General features: G+C 38.9%; 1 protein-coding gene across 4 annotated transcripts in view; it reads right to left on the bottom strand.

Moving 5' to 3' along the window:
* Positions 1-1,405: 1,405 nt before the first annotated feature.
* The window catches only part of LOC309854328 (phospholipid scramblase 4-like), a 49,136-nt gene continuing 36,181 nt past the window's right edge, over positions 1,406-14,360 (bottom strand). For 3 of the 4 annotated variants that reach the window (XM_082713341.1, XM_082713342.1, XM_082713343.1), the window contains 2 exons: positions 13,355-13,516; positions 1,406-1,638 (listed from right to left, as the gene is read on the bottom strand). In XM_082713341.1, coding sequence (XP_082569467.1) covers positions 1,423-1,638; positions 13,355-13,516 — 378 coding nt within the window. In that variant the 3' untranslated portion in view covers positions 1,406-1,422. Of the gene's footprint in view, positions 1,639-12,446; positions 12,628-13,354; positions 13,517-14,360 lie in introns of all 4 variants that reach the window. The other variant, XR_014306170.1, reaches the window with a different exon arrangement.

A 14,360-nucleotide genomic window follows, 5' to 3' on the forward strand; every position in this document is an offset into this window, starting at 1 on the left:
AGGGAGGTTTTGCTAATAATTCTCAAAAAACACTGACTCTCATAAAACTTAGGGTCATGAACATAAACATGGCGCTTATTGAAAAAGCTCCATCAATTCCACACTGCACGTGTGGCAGTTTGTGAGCTGTGCAGTAAGGCAGGATGGTGCTAGAAACCAAGACAGGAACAAAAACGGAGCCACCCTTTAGTTAAACTGGCTTCACAGACATGTGTTCCTTCGTGCCAGAGAACCCATGGTCTCGCATGGTATCAATTCTAGTTCCCTCCCTTCCCCAGCCCCCGGGATCCGGAACACTATCTACCTCATCACTTGGCGGAATTCTACAAGATTTTTTCCACAAGTTGATGAAATGAGAAGCTCTGCAACATTACATACATTGATGAAGAGTTAAAAAAGTGATATCTTTCTCTTAAGGAAGTGCCTGCTTAACTAATTCACATCCACATTTTCAGTAAGATAGGAAAAAATGTAATAAATTATTACTGGTTCAAATCTGTGTTTCTATTGCATGAAGCTACCATTTTTTCACTCTGCTAATCGTTATTTCCTTCTTACATTTTTTTTTAAAGATTTTATTTATTTATTTGACAGAGAGAGAGAGGTCACAAACAGGCAAAGAGGCAGGCAGAAAGACGGGGGAAGCAGGCTCCCCGCCAAGCAGAGAGCCCCATGCGGGACTCGATCCCAGAACACCGAGATCATGACCCCAGCTGAAGGCAGAGGCTTCAACCCACTGAGCCACCCACGCGCCCTCCTTCTTACATTCTTAAATCGTGTGTTACATATTGCTCATAAAAATACCACGTATGATAAAACTGGAGAGTCAGTCCCTATACAACGATTTTAAAACAGAGGGAAGAACACAAGAGTCTGTCTATATTGTCCTGCATTTTCATTTATACACAACTTAGATAATTTAAAATAGAAGATACAAGCTCAATACTTTTTTTTTTTTTAAGACTTATTTTGTTTATTTATTTTGAGGGGGTAGGGAACAGGAGGGCAGGCAGAGGGAGAAGAGCTCAAGCAGATTCCACTCTGAGCTCAGAGCTGGAGGTGGGGCTCCATCTCGCAACTCTGAAATCACTACCTGAGCTGAAATCAAGAGTCAGCCACTCAACCGACTGAGCCACTCAGGCGCCCCCAAGCTCACTACTGTTTGGGCTGGTCATCCCTGTCTTTATTCACCATTACTGTACAACTAATATTTATTACAAATGCAATACCACATAGCTTTTAAAGAACTTCTTAATTATACCTTGCCAAATGATTAAATCTCATCAACGTAATCTCCCCCACCCCCCACAAATACACAAAATCAGATGCAAGAAAAGATTTGCTTGCTTAGTTTTTAGCAGAGTTTTACCTTGAGGTTGGTGGCATAAAGAACATGTGAGAAGTATTTTTTTTTTTAAGATTTCATTTATTTATTTGAAGGGGTGGGGGGCAGACGGGGAGGGAGGAAGAGTCTTCTGCAGACTCTCTGCTGAGTGTGGAGCCCGTGGGGCTTGAAACCAGGACCTTGAGATCGTGGCCTGAGTTAAAAGTAAGAGTCAGCTGCTCAACTGACTGTGCTACCCAGGTGCCCCATGAAAAGTCTTCTTGCCGTAAATAAGCAGTAATCATGTAGAAATCCTGCAGACAATAAAAGGATGAATAACTAGTTGTTTTGAAAAAATGAATTCTTAGCAAGAAAAATGCCATAGTTCTGAAACAAAATTTTCCAAATAATGGCAACTGAATTAGAAATGTTATATAAACTTCCTAAATATTTGTTTTTACGTGATTTTTATTTGGCAAGATTTACCTATTTAACTATATGGAAAATGTTATATTAATAATTTCATACATCTTTTACATAGTTATTATATATACACATAGATGCATATATACACAAAGAAAGAGAATAAACTTCCTTATACATTTCCAAAATTCTTTCTCCAAAAAACATTAGATTTTGTTCACTAAGACAATAGTTCTCAAGTGTGGTCCCTAGACCAGCAGCATTATATTGAAACTGCTAAAATACGCAAAACCTCATACTCTACCCTAAACCTACTGAAGGAGAGGCTGTGGAGATGGGCCCAGCAATCTGCAATTTAACAAGGCCTCGAGGGGATTCCGATGTGAGATTCAGTTTGAGAACCCCTGCTCTAAGAAATCCTTAGCTTAAGGGTTAGTTGTAATGAATGCACTTCTAATGCTGTTCATCCAAAATTGAAGAGAAAAAAAATATTTTTAAGTATTTTTTAAAAGGGAAAACAAACACTTTTAAAAAACTGAACTATACAGGTGTGATAGAAATGTCAGCTTATCAAGCTAACAAGAAAATTTTCTTTACAAAGTAAAAGTTAGTAAGGAAATAATAGCTAATGCCTTGGCAGTGCTTACTATCTGGGTGCCAGGCATGGTCGTAGCACTTTATACACAATAAGACAATCCTCAAAACAACTCATAAAGGTAAGTATTATTATTCTGCTCATTTTACAGATAGGGAAGCTAAGGCATGGAGAGGTTAAATATGACTTGCCCAAAGCATGGAGCTGGTAAGAGGAAAGTGAGGCACAGAGTAGCAAGTGGCAGAGCTGGGATGCTAATTCTAATTCGATGTTTCTGTAGCACCTGATCTTAATTAGGAGGAAATTTCTTATAAGTAAGTTTGTAATAAATTAAGAACTTAATTTTTATTAATAGGCCATTTGTTTATTTCTGAAAAGCAATGCATTGGTATAAAGACACTATTTGTAGACAGGTGAAGACAGAGACCTTTGGCCTTCATCAGACCAATCCACATGTTATGATTTGCCCAGCAGAGTAGCTTGCTTATTTATTTGTCTATTGATATTTCATTTTGAGACAGCAGATTGAGTGACACTCCCTTCCCTCATTCTCTGATGTCTTGTACTTGTAGCACAAAAGTTCTGGATCAGGAAAACAAAAGTCATATCTGAATCATAAAAATAGAGGGATCACAGCCCCTCAATCAATTCCTGGATTAAGCCATTTATACACTCAAAACCCCATGAACAAAGCGGGGACCAGGTCCCCCTGAGGAAGGACCCTGAGACATTACCAAAAATTGTTACTATTATTATTTCTCACAGCCTTCCCCAAGGGGATCTATGGCCTTTTATCAGTGTAACTGTGCATTGAGGAAAATGAAATATTCAGACCTTTCTGGGATTACTGCCTCTGAACTAATTCCAAGAGAACCAAAATATCACTGGGGTCACCAGTCAGAGCAGAGGCTTAAAAAGCTCAGGTGATCAATGGAGTTGCAACTCGGATCTGTCTCACAATGGGACCAGTGGGTCCTGGAGCCCGTCCTATGGTTATTCCCCAGCTGCAAAATGCACAATTGGAAGGTGTATTCTGCTGCTAGTACAGTTTCCACGTTGGTTCCCTGACCTGTGGAATGAAGGCCTCTGTGGTGGAAAAGGCCAAGTTCAAGCTGCTAGGGCCTCCTCTCTCTAGCAAACTAGTAAACCAAAAGCAATACTGGATTCCTGGAGGTATCACAGAGATTAGTGCCACCAAAAGTGGTGATTCTCACCATATCCTCATTCAATTTTATATATTTGGCCTGTGCAGAAGACAGATGAATCTTGGAGAATGGCAGTGGATTATCATAAGCTTTACCAGGTGGTGACTCCAACTGCCGCTGCTGTGGTTTCATTGCTTGAGCAAATCAGCCTATCTTTGTGTACCAGGGATGCAGCTATTGATGTGGCAAATGTCTTCTTCTCTATCCCTGTCCATACGGTCCACCAGAAGCAGTTTGCTTTCATTTGGTAAGTCCAGTGATATACCTTCATTACACTACCTCAGGGGGTCAGCTTTCTACCCCTGTGTCATATTTTAGTTCATGGGAACCTTTATCACTGTTTGTTTCTGTAAGATAACATGCTGGTCTATTACACTGATGACATCATGCTGGTTGGACCTAGTGAGCTAGAAGTAGAAACTATTCTAGACTTATTGGTAAGACATTTGCTTATCAGAGGATACGAAATAAATCCAACAAAAATTCAGGGGTCTTTTACTTCAGTGAAATTTCTAGTGGTTTGGTGGCATAGGGTATATTGAGATATCCCCTCAAAAGGGAAAGATAACTTGTTGCATCTGGACCCTCCTACAACAACAACAAAAAGGTACACAATGTCTAATGAGACTCTGGATTTTAGAGACCACATATCCCTTATTTGGGTCCATTTTTCCAGCCCATTTACCAAGTGACCTGAAATGCTGCTGGTTTTGAGCAGGGCCCAGCACAAGAGAACACTTTGCAACGGGCCCAAGCTGCTGTAAAAGCTACTCTGCCCCTTGGGTCCTATGACCCAGCACATCCAGTGGAACCTGACCAGTCAGGGGCAGATAGGGGTGCTGTTTGGAATCTTTGGCAGTCCCTACAGGTGAATTTTAATGCAGACCCTTAGAATTTCAGAAAAAAATCCTGCCATCCATTGCAGAAAACCATTCTCCTTTGAGAAATATCTCTTGGCTTGCAATGGGTCTTAGTAGAGACCAAACACCTGAGCAGGGGCACCTGGTCACCATGGAACCTAAATTGCCCATCATGAACTAGATGACATCTGACCATCCAAGCCATCAAGCTGGGTGTGCACTGCAGGACACCATCATCAAATGGAAGTAGCATACATGCAGTGGGGCCTGAGCAGGCCCTGAAGGCACGAGTTACATGAAAAAGTGGCCCAAATGTCCACAGTCCCCTCTGCTGCCATATTTCCTTCCCTTTCATCATGCACTTGTGGACTCATAAGGAGTTCCCTCCCAACAGTTGACAGAGGAAGAAAAGACTCAGGCTTGGGTTACAGGTGGTTCTGCACTATATGCCTGCACCCTTTGAAAGCGGACAGCCACAGCACTATCCCTTCCTGAGATATCCCTGAAGGCCAGCGGTCAAAAATGGGTTGCATTTTTAATGGTAAATAGTGTAGTTGTATGAGGTTATATGACATTATGACCTTGTTATTTACATTTGGAGATTAAGTATGGTTTAAAGAGATGTGTATGGGTGCCAAGTTGACAAGGAGTGAACTTGTGATGGTTAATTTGTGTGTCAACTTGACTGGCCCAAGGGATGCCCAGATACTTAGTTAAACATTCTGAGTATGTCTGTGAGGGTGTTTCTGGATGAGATTAATATTTGAATTGGTGGATTGAGTGAAAGAACATTGTCCTCCCAATGTGGTTGGTCCACATTCAATCAGCTGGATGCCTGAACAGAACAAAAAGGTAGGGTAAGGGGGAATTTTTTCTCTCTGTCTCCCTGAGCTGGGACATTAGTCTTCTGCTGCATTCAGGCTTGGAATTGGACTCGACTGTACCATTAGCCCTTCAGGGTCTCTAGTTTGCCAACTGCAGACTATGGGACTCCTTAGTGTCCATAACCATGTATAAATACATTAATATGAATATGAATATAAATAGTTTCTCTGGAGAGTCCAAATACACATAGTTTCTGAGATTTATTCATCACTTCTATTGTGCTGTACATCAGTAGTTTCTCCTTTTTATCAGTGTGGCATTCCATTGTGTGAATATAACACTTTATCTATTCTCCTACTGATGTACATCTTGGAATCTTTGCATTTGAGGCTATGAATATAGCCACTAGAAACACTGTTGTACCTGACCTTTGGTAAACATATGTACTTAACTTTTCTCATACCTAAAGTTAGAGAGCTGAATCACAGAATGATTATATGTCTAGTTTTATTAGATTCTTACAAATGGCTTTCCAAAGTGGTTGAAACAATTTATGAGAGTTCCATTTGCTCCACATTCTCACCAACACTTGGTTTTGTCAGACTTTTTAATTTTAACCAGTCGGGCAGGCAAACTGTGAGGCAGGAAAAAGTGTATCTTTGATACTCCTGCCTATGTCCAATCAATCAACTCCTCTGTATGTCTTCCATTTCCTTTTTTCTTAGGGCCTTTAACTGCCTTTACTAAACTGCCAGATTTACCCTAATTTCTACTAAGATGTTAGTTAATAAAAATTAAATGATAAACTAGAAGCCAGCAAGCATCATCAACCTGCAGATTCTGTTATAAAAATGTAACTAGTTGCCCATCGGTCAATTTCACATACCACATACTACTCTATTGCAGGCTATTTGGAAGAAAAAGAAAACAAAAACAAAAAAACAGAACACTTGGGAGGTAGTTATTAGTGCTATTTATGAATTTTTTTTTTTTTTTTACCTCTTTAGAGATTTTAAAATCTGGTAAGATTGCATTTTTCTGCTCATTTGAAGTTGGTTGTGTCTATACAGCTTGCACTGACCAAGGAATTGTGACTGTAAGTAAGATGTTCCACTTCTGGGCAAAAATTGAAGAACCAGTCTGTGAGTTGCCCTGTGCACTTCCCTATATCCTAACACTTATGTAAGATTGGATTTAAGATGGTCCTTATTAGCATGGGTCCTTGAGAGACTGTGATGAGCAGAGGTGTTCTAATAACTGGCATTGGACACATAGGGTAAGTATGGAAAACATTTTTTTTTAACTTATAAGCCACTAAGACTTTGGAGCTGTCACTACAGCATAACCTAGCGTAGCCTGCCTAGCAGTCTGTCCATGTAAATCTCCCTCCAGTGACTCAGTGTGTTGATGCTCTCTGCAGTCTCCGGTTTGCAGCAGTCCCTGGTATATTCATGTTTGTCTGTTTCCAGGCTCTCTGTTCCATTCCACTGATCACTCTGTCTAGTCTTTCACTGATACCATGCTGTCTTAACTACTATAGCTTTGTGATAGCCTTGAATTGGGTAGTGTCAGCCTTCCAACTTTGTTCTTCTCTTTCAGTGTTCTGTTGGATATTCTGGGTCTTTTGCCTCTCCATATAAACTTTAGAATCAGCTTGTCGGTATCTACAAAGAAAACTTGCTGGGATTTTGACTGGGACTGCACTGACTCTACAGACAAGTTGGGAAAAACTGACATCTTGATGATACTGAGTCTTCCTATCCATATACTTTGGAATAGGTTTGTTTAATTATTTTTTATTTCTTTTGTTAGAGTTTTATAGTTTTCCCCATATAGCTCTTGTACATATTTGGTAAGATTGATACCTAATTATTTCATGTTGGGGGATGTTGATGTAAATGGTAATGTGCTTTTAATTTAAAATTCTACTTGTTTATTAAAAAGTGATTGACTTTTGCATATTAACCTTGTATCCTACAACTTTGTTATAATTGCATATTAGTTCCAAGACTTTTTGTTTTTGTTGTTGATTGTTTCAAGTTTTCTACATAGGTGATCATGTCACTTGTGAATAAAGAGAGCTTTATTTTTTTTTTCCCAATCTGTATTACTTTTATTTCCTGTCTTATTGCGTTAGCTAGGCCTTCCATGATAATGCTGAAAAGCAGTGATGAGAGGGAACATCTTGCCTTCTTCCTGAATCTATAAAATTTTTAGTTTAGATGTGACAATATGTTCTCTACTCGGGATAATTGTATCTTGTTGGGAACGGATGGAAAACTGAAAATCCTGGTAGATTCAGATAAATGAACTTAAAGTTATGCAGTCTTTTCATCAATGTCTTTCAAGCCAGTTAAAAACATTCCACACCTTTTAATTTATTAAGTTTGATCATAGTGCTTAGGAAATTTTCTTATATTTTGGAAAAATAGTAAAACACTTGTTTTATTTAAGGGTTGAGAGAGTGAGAGAAATGGAAGGTTAGGAACTACCAGTGTAAAAGACAGTTCTTCCTATGTATAGTCAAGTATAACAACCTGCTACATTATAGGAAGCCATTTGCAAGTAACCTAGTCTGCTTATACTCTGAGAAGAATTACCCCTAGAAAGAAAAGCTCAAAAAATCAATTAGGTTATTCTATTTTAAATAAATTAATTGCTCAGTTAAGTTCATCAACTCAAACATATATTTTAAAAATAATAGTTTGGCCCATGATTTCTGTATTTTTTTAAAAAGTGTGTTAAGAGATACATCTTTTCATGTTATGTTTAGGTGCAAGGAACAGGGACCTGGAATAAGACCTTTTATTTCTTTCTTACCTAAAAGTCTGCAATTGGGCAGCCTAGAAATCACAAGATATCTCTCTGCTAGCTCTATTAGCTCTAAGGAGACCTCAAGAACCCAGACTTTTCCTCCCTTTTGCTCTACTGTTCATAGTTTTCATTCCCCAGATCAGCTTATATCACCTCTCCTGAGATATCTCTACTTGGAATGAGGAGAGAATTAAGGAGAGAAAAATAGTGTGCACCACTTCGCTTTTAAAGTAGTTCTATAGTTCACTTCTAATAGGCCAAAACTTTGCTACTTGAACACACCTAGCTGTATGGGAAGGTAGAATATTCTCTTTATTTCAGGTTTCATGTGGAGTCCGTGAAAACACAGGTTATAATATTATGGAAGAAGAGGAGAGACTTAAGGGACTAGCTCACTTCTACCACAATTCCTCTCCACTCCTGAAATGTCCAGATAGAGACACTGGTTTTAGAAAACACACTTGACCTTTTTCTATCCCCTTATTTGCTTGCCTCAGAGAGCAGGGATGAACTGCTGGCCTGGTGGGTTGGGAAGAAGACACTGGATTTGAGTAGTTCAGCCCTCTTTATCTTTGACTCCTTTTGGAGAGGCAGCCTCTCTGCAGAGAGCACACATTCCTAGCCCCTCCACAGAACAGTTTGCAGTGTTAGGCCTCCACAAGAAAGGACTAGGGTTGTTTGCCTCTGCCTGAGACTGGGAAGTAACTCTCAATCTGTACCTTTTCTGCAAAGCTATGGTTGCCACAGAGTGTAGCCATGTCTTCAGTACAAAAATGATGTGTTTCTCACTCCTGTGTTTATCTCTCAGGGATTTCACTCACAGCCGAAGAGCAGCAGTATTATAAACTGGTCTCTCAAAATGCCAAAACTATGAACACATTTTTTTTTTTCTTAGAAAGTTAAAAAGCTATCAGTGAAGAAAAGAGCACAGTCTCACCTTGATTTCCCTATTCAGGCAGGTCCCACGGCTGTATCTTAAACAAGTGGCACAAATTACATGTAGACAGAAATATACAATCAAATACAGAACAGAATGAAATATACAGATAACAGAAAACACAGAGAAGAGTGGAAATGTTATATTTGATGGAAAAATAAAAAATGAACTCAAGGAAGGAGGAAATTAAGGAACAATACCCAGAAGAATTTTCATAGTTGGCTGTGAATTTTTATAGTTGGCTGTAAAATATTCCATTTTAGCAATGACTTCTCCCAGGTCAACAGTCAGGCCAGGCTGTGTCTGGGAAGAATTGTATCCAACTGCCCATTAGACATATTGTCTTTCCCTAAATCAAGGTAGTGACTGGGTTCTATCTCTGCGCATTTGACATTCCTTGTGCTACCAGCAATTACATTTCCTCAAGGCAAGTGAATTTATCAAATGCGGAATACATTTTAACCAAAGAAATCTAAAGAACAGATACAATAAGAAAACTTAAACTTAAATGGGAATGACGGCTATGAAAAGAACAATCTAAGTGTATCAGTGTTCTAAATAACATAAACCTTTATGTCATCCATGATTTAGACATTTTAAATGTTTTCATTTTTGTAACGTGGTAATTTAGTTCTTTCTTCATGGTTAGAAGATTGTGGTGGTATCAGTCTGAAGTTTTGAGATGAACTCTGTTAGCATGTGCTTAAAAATAATTTAGAGTATTAGAAAAATTTGAGACAGTTTAAATTTTTTTCAATTGAAAGGTCACTGTTAGAAAAGATAGTACAGGGGCACTTGGGTGGCTCAGTTGGTTAAGCGACTGCCTTCAGCTCAGGTTATGATCCCGGAGTCTTGGGATCAAGTCCCACATCAGGCTCCCAGCGCCATGGGAAGTCGGCTTCTCCCTCTGACCTCTCTTCTCTTGCTCTTTCTCACTGTCTCCTCTCAAATAAATAAATTTTAAAAATTTTAAAAAAAGAAAAGATAGCACATTGAATTGTTTTAAATCTCTTAAATTTGAGATGTGGTTGCAAGAATACTGGACAAAAAAGGGGGATTTGAAATGATAGTTCTGGATTTCTAGTATAACTCTGCATACATGAACTAGGTCTTTACAGTTTTCTCATCTTATATTAGAATATAGAGCAGGGAGTCCTTCGTGTTCCTTCTAGCTCTGAAATCTTTAGGTTCTATTCATTAAAATGTATTGATTAGTGATGAAATAAATTTGGCTAAGAAATGAGCATATTTTAATAAAGAAAGCTATAAGCTAGTACCTCCCCCCTTTAAGGCTTGTTTTCCTCAGTTTTATGGTGAGGAGGGCAAAAGGCAGCCAGCAGCAATTAATTTAAAAAACTAGATGCGTATTTTGTCATTTTAATTATTCTCTACAGCATTCCTCATATCTCCCTATCCTTGCACAAACAAGAGTTTCTAAAATTGTTTATATTCTAAATCTGTTTTATTTTTAACAAAAGAGAACAAATAGCATTCAAATACTATTACCTAAGACAACTGAGCAAACATGCTCTTGAAACTTTCATGAAAAACATGGTTTCAGCATTTTTTCCAAGATAAATTTTCCTGTCCCTTGGATTATAAAACAGTTGCTATAATATTAATTGAATGATGTTTTACCTCATAAAACAAACATTTTCAGAGGATCTCAAATTCCATATGAGTTCCATATGGCAAAAACATTATATCTGTCATCTTAAATAGAAAACAAAGGAGTATCTTTTTAGTTATTGCCAACCACTAATCACAAGAAAAATTATTTTAATTGTTATACTGATGTTTGAACATTCTTATGCCTTTGACCCTAAAATCTGTGAACCTTTTAACAATTTTGTTCCTTCCATTTTTGGCAATGTTGCAAAGTGCATAATGTGTAAACCTAAAAGTGCTGACTAAGGTATATATTAAAGCCTATTTACATGCAAAGCCAAGCTCTTAAGAGAGAGAAATCTGTGGAGCAAAAGGGAAAAGTCTGAAAATCCTGAGTGTTACATGTTACACAGAGGCTGACACTTTCTTTGGCTTCTCTGGGGTGCCAATCTTCCTTGGCAAGGGGATTTGATTTCCCCAATCAAGCAAGGCAGTCGTGTGGGGCCTTGGGCCTGAGCAATGAATGTCCTATATTATAGATCCCCAATAAGGTGGGAACTCTCAAAGGGAGACAACCCAGTATAAGGGAAGACTACATAACCAGGACTAAAAGAAAGCTTGAGCACTGGGTGTTATATACAACTAATGTATTGCTGAATACTAGATCAAAAACTAATGATGTACTATATGTTGGCTAATTAAACATACTAATAAAAAAAATTTTAAAAATAGAGACTCCAAAAAAAAAAAGAAAAAAAAAAGCAAGCAAGTAAGCAAGCAAGCTTGACTCTCTTGGCCTAAACTAGAGGTAGGAAAAATTTTGTCTACTGAGAATTCATAATCAAGATTTGTATTCAATATTTAAAATATACACATGACTTGGGAAACACCAAACTGACAGAATAACATTAAAAAATGGTCTGCTGTTTGTTACATCACTGGGACCCAACAGAAGCAAAATCAAGCCTCTCAGGAGAGCACGCCCTCAGGCGAGATGTCCTTCCTTGGAGACTTCTTGGCTTCTCAGCCATGATCCTAAACTTGAGAGCACATGAAGTAACCCACCACCATTTCACTCTATTTCTGTTCTCCTATGTTCACACACAAAGAGATGAAACATCACAGAGATGAAAGAGGCACAGGGCATAGTGGTTTAGGGCATAGGCTCTGGAACCACTTTCCAAATAGCTTTGTGACTAACTTTGCACAAGATCTCTAACCTCAGTTTTCTGAAAGGCAAATTATCATAGCATCTGTCTTACAGGTTGTTTATAAGAATTAAATGGGTTCGTATGTGGGAAGCAGATAGGACCAGAACCACACCTGAAGACAGGGAGCCCTGAAAAGGACAGCTGCTCTTATCATCATTAGTGTCACTGCAGCTGTGGGTCACTGATTAGAGTGTCCCAGCTCTTCCATGGTTAGGCTGATTCTTCTCCAAATTTACCCAGATGCCTATCCTTCTGGCTTAGAATTAAATCTTGAGGTAAACCTAGAAACCATATGTGATATAATTATATGATTTCACATGACTGGCTTCCTGGTTGAGAGGCCCAGCAGAACTAAGAACTGAATGAAAATTTAATGGGCAACCATTACGCTACATAATTACAGAACATGTGTTTAGAACTTGCTATTTATTTTTTGTTTCTGTTTAAAACTATACTTTTTGTAGATTTCCAGGGTAAATCATTTTTGTGATTTGTAAATGTTATGTTAACTACACTTAACTATAAATTAACTATAAATGTTATGTTAACATACACATATTTTGGTTCTCAAACTCCAGAAAATTTTACACGTTAAACTCCTCTAAGACACACACATGGTTGAGTACATTGAAGATGGCTTTTACCTCAAGAGTGGATGTGCCAGGGGTGCCTGGGTGGCTCAGTCCGTTGAGCATCTGCTTTCAGCTCAGGTCATGATGCCAGGGTCAGGGTCCTGGGATTAAGCCCCGCATAGGGCTCCCTGCTCAGCAGGGAGCCTACTTTTCCCTCCTCCCCTGCTTGTGCTCTCTCTTTCTTGTTCTCTCTCTAATAAATAAAAATTTTAAAAACAAAAAAGAAAAAAGAGTGGATGCTTCAGGGTCATCCCAGCCCCAGCACCTTCCCCTACTGCCACCACACACACAAGTGGACACTGATCACCAGCCTCCTCCAGAACCTGGGAGAACAGGGTTAGGACCCCAGGCTTCTGCTGGGCCTTTGAGACCCATCAGCTCTTCAAGTGCTCATGTCAGCCAGTTCCACCTGTTCTGCTTCCCTTCCTCCAGGAGCTCTCATGTGTCTCCCTTTCTTTCCAGCTCCCTTCATTGCAATTACACCAGAGGGAAGAAGTTCCTCAGCACCCTGTCTCCTTACTATTAACTCCTGATGAATTTCAGCTTTGTCTCTGAACAATAAGATTGACACCTAGCTCATGGTGTGGTAGTAAGAACCATGTGATACGTACGTGCAAACTGATAAACTGCATTTATTTTACACCAAGAATTCTTGTTGAGCTTCATACTATAGTTATATATTGACTGGTTTTACTCTTGCTGAGGGATAGAGGACTATTCTGTACATCTTTGCATTTCCTTAATACCTAGCACCGTAGCTTACAATTATTTCATCATACTTGCTCTATTTATTTTGTAAGTGATGTTGTAAACCTCATTTCAATTACATAGAACAGTACACTGTAACAGGATCATTCTGCAGTTGGTCAGTCCATGGAGGAAAAAAAAGTTCTAAAAACATTATTTTACCATTAGGTTACCTCAAAAACTGAAGCAGAACCACAGCCGTAGGTTGAACATGGCCTGCGCACTCTCGTCACATTTTCTTTCTTCTCATTCTGGATGCTGTAAACTGCCCTGCTCAGGTTCCAGTGTTGTGCCACAAAGCCAATGGTAACACCAAGAGGACACGGTACCTCCAGCTGCAAATGAGGAAGTGAGAGAGGGGAGGAAGCTATGCATCGATGTACATGTGGACACACCACCTAGATGTGCTCTGAAAACTTTTAACGACTTAGGAATTTGTTGAGAGAGAGGCCTCCACAGGCCTCTCATACTCTAAAGTTCTTGCTGTGTGTGGAAGCAAAGCAAGGCCCTGACTGCTCTTTCCCTTGGCCATTTCTTGGGGTTGTCATTGGAGGGAGCAACCTTGAGGGATGAAGTCACATTTTACTTCAGGATACAGGGGAGACTTGCTTGTCATTTGCTACGGAAAGCCAGTTCATTCTCTAAGTCTATGGTGGGCATGGTTTGAAAGGGATTTTTGTGGTGATGAAATTGTTGGGTATCTGCATTGTGTGGTGGACATAGAAATCAACACAGGTGATCAAACCTCAGAAACCTGAATACACACACACACACACACACACACACAGGAATACAAGTAAAATTGGAGAAATGAGAAAAAAAATCTATCATGAAATAAATGTTCTATAAATTGAGTACATTTATAATTTTGATTAGCTTTACTACATCATGGCTTACTTTAATCATGGGAGGTTGCATTTATACAATCTGAGAAGAAAACCCAACTCATGAGTATGAATCCAAAAGGATTAAAGATTAAAAGTGAAGATTCATCTCAAATATCAGGCCATAATTACAAAACAGTAATGATGGAGTAAGATACCTGGGAACAACGTTCTCTGAGCACTGTACTATCTGCCAGGTACTGTAATGAACAGTTAACATTTATTTACTATTTAGACCTCAAAGCAATCCTGTGTACAGATACTATTATTACCTCCATCTTATAGGAAATCAAAA

The sequence above is a fragment of the Mustela nivalis genome (assembly GCF_964662115.1).
Source record: "Mustela nivalis genome assembly, chromosome: 1".
Lineage (NCBI taxonomy): Eukaryota > Metazoa > Chordata > Mammalia > Carnivora > Mustelidae > Mustela > Mustela nivalis.